At 32.8% G+C, this 6244-nt stretch overlaps 1 protein-coding gene across 1 annotated transcript; it reads left to right on the top strand.

The window, feature by feature from the left end:
- The first annotated feature begins 3757 nt into the window (after window positions 1-3757).
- On the top strand, window positions 3758-5152 carry LOC133866143 (aspartic proteinase CDR1-like). Its single transcript, XM_062302695.1, has 4 exons — window positions 3758-3931; window positions 4131-4349; window positions 4392-4587; window positions 4662-5152. Exons 1-4 carry the CDS (start codon window positions 3758-3760, stop codon window positions 5150-5152), a joined length of 1080 nt encoding a protein of 359 aa, XP_062158679.1.
- The last annotated feature ends 1092 nt before the right edge of the window (window positions 5153-6244 follow it).

Genomic DNA, 6244 nt, shown 5'->3' on the forward strand with positions numbered 1-6244 from the left:
GAAATCCAAAATCCAATTTCAGGCACAAAAACAATGACTAGAGAAACAACTTGTTTAGAAACATAACATCATGTGTGTCAGGGATGGAGAATTGGAGGTTCAATTCGGAGCTCTAATGGCCTCAAGTTAAAACAAGGAAATAGTCGGTTGGGTTTTCTGTTTGGAGGTTTGACTGTTTTAGGAAACAGAATAAATAATAAGAGGTTGATGGGCTCTGTTTTAGGTTTGTGATGGCGGGAAACCTCCAGGGGTTGGTTATTAAGAGTCAATACTATTTTCATGGACACGAAAAGTGGGTTCTTAATTGGAGAGGGGGGAACGTGGGGTGGGGATGTGGGGATATATCTGAATAAAGGCATTCATTCAATAACCATTTTCAGCTATCCGGCCATCTCATCCTTTTCTATACTTAACTTTATGGTGCTCGATCATTCATCCCTAAATAATCAAACCTTTTTTTCTTTTTTCTTTTTTTCAATTAATTACATTTACCCCTATCAACTACCACTCATTCATGGATTGCCGCCCCTGCAAACTACCAAGTGTGACACATGACCCCTTCAAAGTACCAATTAATTGACAAACGAACATGTGGAATGCATGTACCAATTTTTTTTTATGTGAAATAACGAAAATACCGAGCTCAAAATCCATCGTTTTCATCTAAAACCCTATGTTCTTCTGTACGCCATCTTACTTTGACCTTAGTAAATGTTTTATGCATTTTGTTATTTTCTCAACATTTAACTGGAGTGAGAAAGATCATCACAATCTAGAATAGCTAATCAAAATCCATTTTATCTAGTTTAGTTAATGAGTTTTAAAATGCATCATACATCCGATTATCTATTCTTAACTCTATATTATTTTTCATTAATATTTTTCATTATAGTATATTTTTTTCCACGTGGGTCCCGCTTGATAACTCCATTACTTTACACACTTTCCCTTAGATCTCCACTATAAAGGAAGAAAAAAGAAAAAAAAAAAAAAAAAAAAAAAAAAAAAAAAAAAGGGAAGAACGTGGAGTCTTGGAGGGAAAAGGAAAAGGAAAAAAAAAAAAAAAAGCGGAAAATGTGGAGATAAAGAATAAAAAAGAAAATAGATACGTGAATAGTATAACCATACTTGTAAAGTTGCACAAATTATGGAATAAAGAAAAATTTATTCTAAAGTTGGAATACATAAGCCGATAGAGTCTCTTTTTAGCACTTTTGATATCTATTCTAACTTAAAGTTGCAAATAAATAATCTATTGAGTGCTCTTAATGGCTTATGAATTTTTCAATCTAGAATAACTAATCAAAATCTATTTTATCTAGTTTAGCTAATGAGTTTTAAAATGCACTATACATCCGATTATCTATTCTTTAACTCTATATTATTTTTTTTATTATTTTTCATTAATTTTTTTTAGGGAAAACTTCAATTTACCCCCATGAAGTTGTCACCAATTTGCAATTCTAACACCAATGTTTCAATTTTGTTAATTGCACCCCATTAAGTTTCAGAAATTTTCAATTTAGGGAATCCGTCCAAATCAACCGTCTAACTTAACGAAATTTTCCTCACGTGTCATGCAGGTGCGTTTTTTGTCCCCAAAAAGACGAAAATGCCCTTGTTCCCAATTTTTTTTTTTTGGTGTTTTAAAGAAACGGTGCCATTTTAAATGAGGGCAATTTTGTAAGTTCTGAACCAAAAAAGTCACATGTCGCGCACGTGGTCTCCATTCCGTCACTTCAGACGGCAAAAAATGACAGATTCCCTAAATTGAAAATTTCTGAAACTTAATGGGGTGCAATTAACAAAATTGAAACATTGGTGTTAGAATTGCAAATCGGTGACAACTTCATGGGGGTAAATTGAAGTTTTCCCTTTTTTTTTTATTATAGTATTTTTTTTCCACGTGGGTCCTCCTTGATAACTCTATTACTTTACACACTTTCCCTAGATCTCCACTATAAATGAAGAAAAAAAAAAAAAAAAAAAAGGAAGAACGTGGAGTGGTGGAGGGAAAAAGGAAAAAAAAAAAAAAAAAAACAAAGCTAAAAAGGTGGAGATAAATAATAAAAAAAAAAAAATAGATAAGTGAATAGTATAACTCTACTTGTAAAATTGCACTAATTATGAAATTAAGAAAAATCTATTCTAGAGTTAGAATATATAAATTGATGGAGTCTCTTTTTAGCACTTTTGTTATCTACTCTAACTTAAAGTTGCAAATAAATAATCCATTGAGAGTGCTCTAAGCCTTTCGGCACATCGTCTAGAGCCAGGTTTTTGTATGTGGGTAGTATCATAATTTACACTGTTGTAGTCCCACTCTTCTGCTAGCCACTCCAGCCAGGAGTAGGTCCAGTCACCCTCTAGGTCCCAAGGTAATTTCAAATCTTTAAATTTCCCTAGCCTTTCCTTTCCTTTTTCTGAAAACACGTTGTTTGGTAAAAATTTCTGTCGGAGTTTTTAGAGTGTGTTTACTTAATTACCTGGTCGACTTATGAAATTTGATCATTTATTATTCATATATACTGATTTATTTTAGAGGAATGCTAGAGCTCTTTCTAGTGTTCTTCTGGTGTCCGGCCATCTAAAATGATATAAATATAATAAAAAAAATTTATATTTATGTCTTTCCAGATGAATACCAAAAAATTACTAAAAGAAACTTTAGCATTCCTCTTTATTTTATTTTAAGGTTTGATTTTAATCGGTAAGATTTTACATTAATTCGATCTCTAATTGTATTTTCTATTCGGACCGTACGTCCTTATTCATTAATATTTCATTCACGCTTTGTTTTCTCTTAAAACTTGTGTATTATTTCTTTTAATTGTTACATACGTGGGACATTTATTCTCAGGCACGTACGTTAAATTCTATTAATTGGCAACCTAAGTAAAGCTACAACCTTATATATATATATATATGGTAGATTTCGCGGAAAATGGTGTGTTTTTTTTTTTTTTTTTTTCATAATTAGGATATACGCAATCATGGTGATGGAAATATTCAAAGTGATCGATTTTAATTCCTCGTATAAGAATCTAATTCTATATATGGTGATCTTTGTCATTTTTTAATGTTCGGAAAGATTAATTTTGCATGAATTCGATCTCTAATTGTATTTCCTATTATGATAGGTCTTATTTAATGTTTCATTCACGTTTGTTTTCTCTTAAAAATTGAGTTTTATTTCTTTAATTGTTTTAATTAATTGTTAGATACGTGGGACATTTATTCTATTAAATGCTAGTATATATTATAATAAATATTTGGCATCTTATTTGACAACAAAGGTAAAGTTTCAACCTCATTTAGCAAAATCGTAATTTTTCAGAATTAGTGCCAATGCAATCATGGTGTTAGAAGAGAAATGATTCATTTTCTCTTCCGGTTTTACTTTCATCCTTTCACTTTTGAACATAACCATTGGATCGATCTCTAGGGCACATGTGAGTCTCTCATAATGATAATTTTAAAAAATATGAGGATTAGAAAAGGAACCGAGAGGAGAATGTATAGCACGTCGGGTGTACGTTAGACATTTTCCAAGTGATTTCGATGTTTGCCTCCTGATATTAGAATCTGAATCTAATGTAATCATTTTTTTATTCATAGACCAAATTAGATATATATTGATTTATTTTATTGTAATTTAATTCTATTCCGACGGGCCTAGCTTATTCAATTATATATATAAATATGCTTACAATACAGACTTCCAAATCTTCTAGTCTCTAAATTATTTTACACATGCATGGGAGGCATGTTAATTCATTCACGCTTTCTGGTTGTGTCTATTCTCTCCAATTATCTTATAGGGCTTTTGGTTACGGCTGCTAGCAATGGTGGGTTTACCGCTGAGTTATTCCGACGAGACTCTCCTAAATCTCTTTTCAAAGTCCATCCAAATACCCTCCTATCAGAAGAAGTAAGAGCAGACCAAGCTCATAATATCCTGAAGCTTAATTTCCATCGGAACACCACCCGTAGATATCTACGGCCTTGCCGATACAGGTATAAATAAACAATTAATATTGTCATTTTAGGTCTATTTTTTTTATCCATATCTTGTTAACACTGAATTTTCTTTTTATGTATGTGTGAATTAATGTTATTAATGCATGCAGCCAGTGACCTTAATTATTTGGACACCATGTGTACCTTGTGATTTTTGCAACGACAAGCAGATTTATCCCCTATTCGATCCTTCAAATTCCTCAACATACAGTAATATTTCTTGTCAATCTGAACAATGTCATCAACTGGACACGAAAACATGTTCTCCTGAAAATCTTTGCAACTATGCTAATGAGTATGGTCCTATGGAGACGGTTTCTTCACCTCAGGTGTTTTGGGAAAAGAAACTGCAACCCTGACTTCCACCTCAGGGGAAGAAGTTTCCATGCATAGATATTGTTTTTGGGTGTGGTCAAGAAAGCTATGCGAGTTTCAATGACCATGAGATGGGAATCATTGGTTTAGGAAGAGGGAATTTATCCTTTGTTTCTCAAATAGCATCCTCCTTTGGCAGCAAGAGCTTCTCCCATTGCTTCACGCCATATGGCACTGATCCTACCATTCCAGGCAAGATGAGTTTTGGCAATGGCAGCCAAGTTTTTGGCGATGGTGTGGTTTCAACGTACACCTTTAGTATCCAGATCAGACTTCCCTTAATTGGTATTTTGTCACACTGAAAGGAATTAGTGTTGGAGATAAATTTTTGCCCTACAGTTCTTCTTTAGGTACCGTTTCCGAGGGAAACGTGTTTCTCGATTCAGGGACTTCGTTAACGACGTTAGTGCCACAAGATTTATTCGATCGCTTGGTGGCACAAGTGAAGAAGCAGATTCCGTTGGATCCCATTATTGTGGAAGATCTTCCATACCAGCTATGCTATAAGAGTGAAGAGAATCTTGACAGACCAATTTTGACCTTCCATTTTGAGGGTGCAGATGTGGTGCTAACGCCCATGCACACCTTCGTTCCAACAAAAGATGGAATTTTCTGCTTTGCCGTTCTATCTTCTGATTTTGTCGGTGGTATTTATGGATTTGGAGTATACGGAAACATTGCTCAATCAAATTTTTTGATCGGATATGATATGGAAAATATGATGGTCTCTTTCAAACAGACTGACTGCACTAAGTAAGCTTGGTCTCAACTACTGTTCCCACGGTGATGGAGATTGAATAATAATCTTGGCTTTTATTTTATAATCTTTGAGTTGCAATTAATTAACTACTACTTCTCTATTAATTTGTTTACGTTTATCAAATCCATCCTATGGAAAGTATTTGATTTCTTCCGAGAGTTCATTGTTGGTGTGAATGTAGGGCTGTTAATTGTTTACACGACCTGCAAATCTAACATTAAGTTATAAGAATTGACTTTATATTAAACGGGTTCGGGTGATCTTAATTATTGAAATGAAAATAAATCAGGCAATAATAATTGTGAAAGACAATACACCCACATATGTCGAGGTTGTTCTAACATCAAATATATGTCCAGAAGAAGATATCTTAACTCACTACTCTTTCACAGCATTGATTTTCATCCCATTGCAAATCACCACAAGCCTAACAGCCATATTATTATATTAAAAATCCTGGCCTTTATTTAGTCCGTCCACGGAAACTAAAGCATACTTTGGACCCAATTTCTCGCAGACACAGTAGAGAGTAGGGATGAACATCTCTACTTATGGAATGTACAATGAGAGAGATCATTCAATTAGGAGAAATAGAATTTTATTTTTTTAAAAAAAAATCCCTTTAGATTAAGGAAAGTTCGATTATATATAAAATCTTTAATTCAAATTTTGAATTAAGGAAATCTTATTTTATTAGGTAGATTGTGTCAATCACATACTCATATATGCATTTGCCAACATCCTTTATAATACATTAAATATCAAATAATATTTGAAATCAAATAATACATTAAATTTGAATTTCATCTTTTTTTGAATTTGAACTTTTGATTCTAAAATATACTTACATATGTTTACATTTTTTTTCCTTCTCATGTGATCTGATTGGCTGAACTATATATTGAGGGCCAATATCTTTTTGATTAGGTTGCTTTGAACAAAAAATAATAATCAGATATCCTTTCTATTTTCCATTTCATGGTAAGGATTTAAAGTTAATACATCTAATGGTGTACATGATTTTACATTATTTAAAATTTTAAAAGACATGTTTACATTGACTTCATATACACCGTTAGATACATCAAC

This window comes from Alnus glutinosa, chromosome 4 (assembly GCF_958979055.1).
Source record: "Alnus glutinosa chromosome 4, dhAlnGlut1.1, whole genome shotgun sequence".
NCBI lineage: Eukaryota > Viridiplantae > Streptophyta > Magnoliopsida > Fagales > Betulaceae > Alnus > Alnus glutinosa.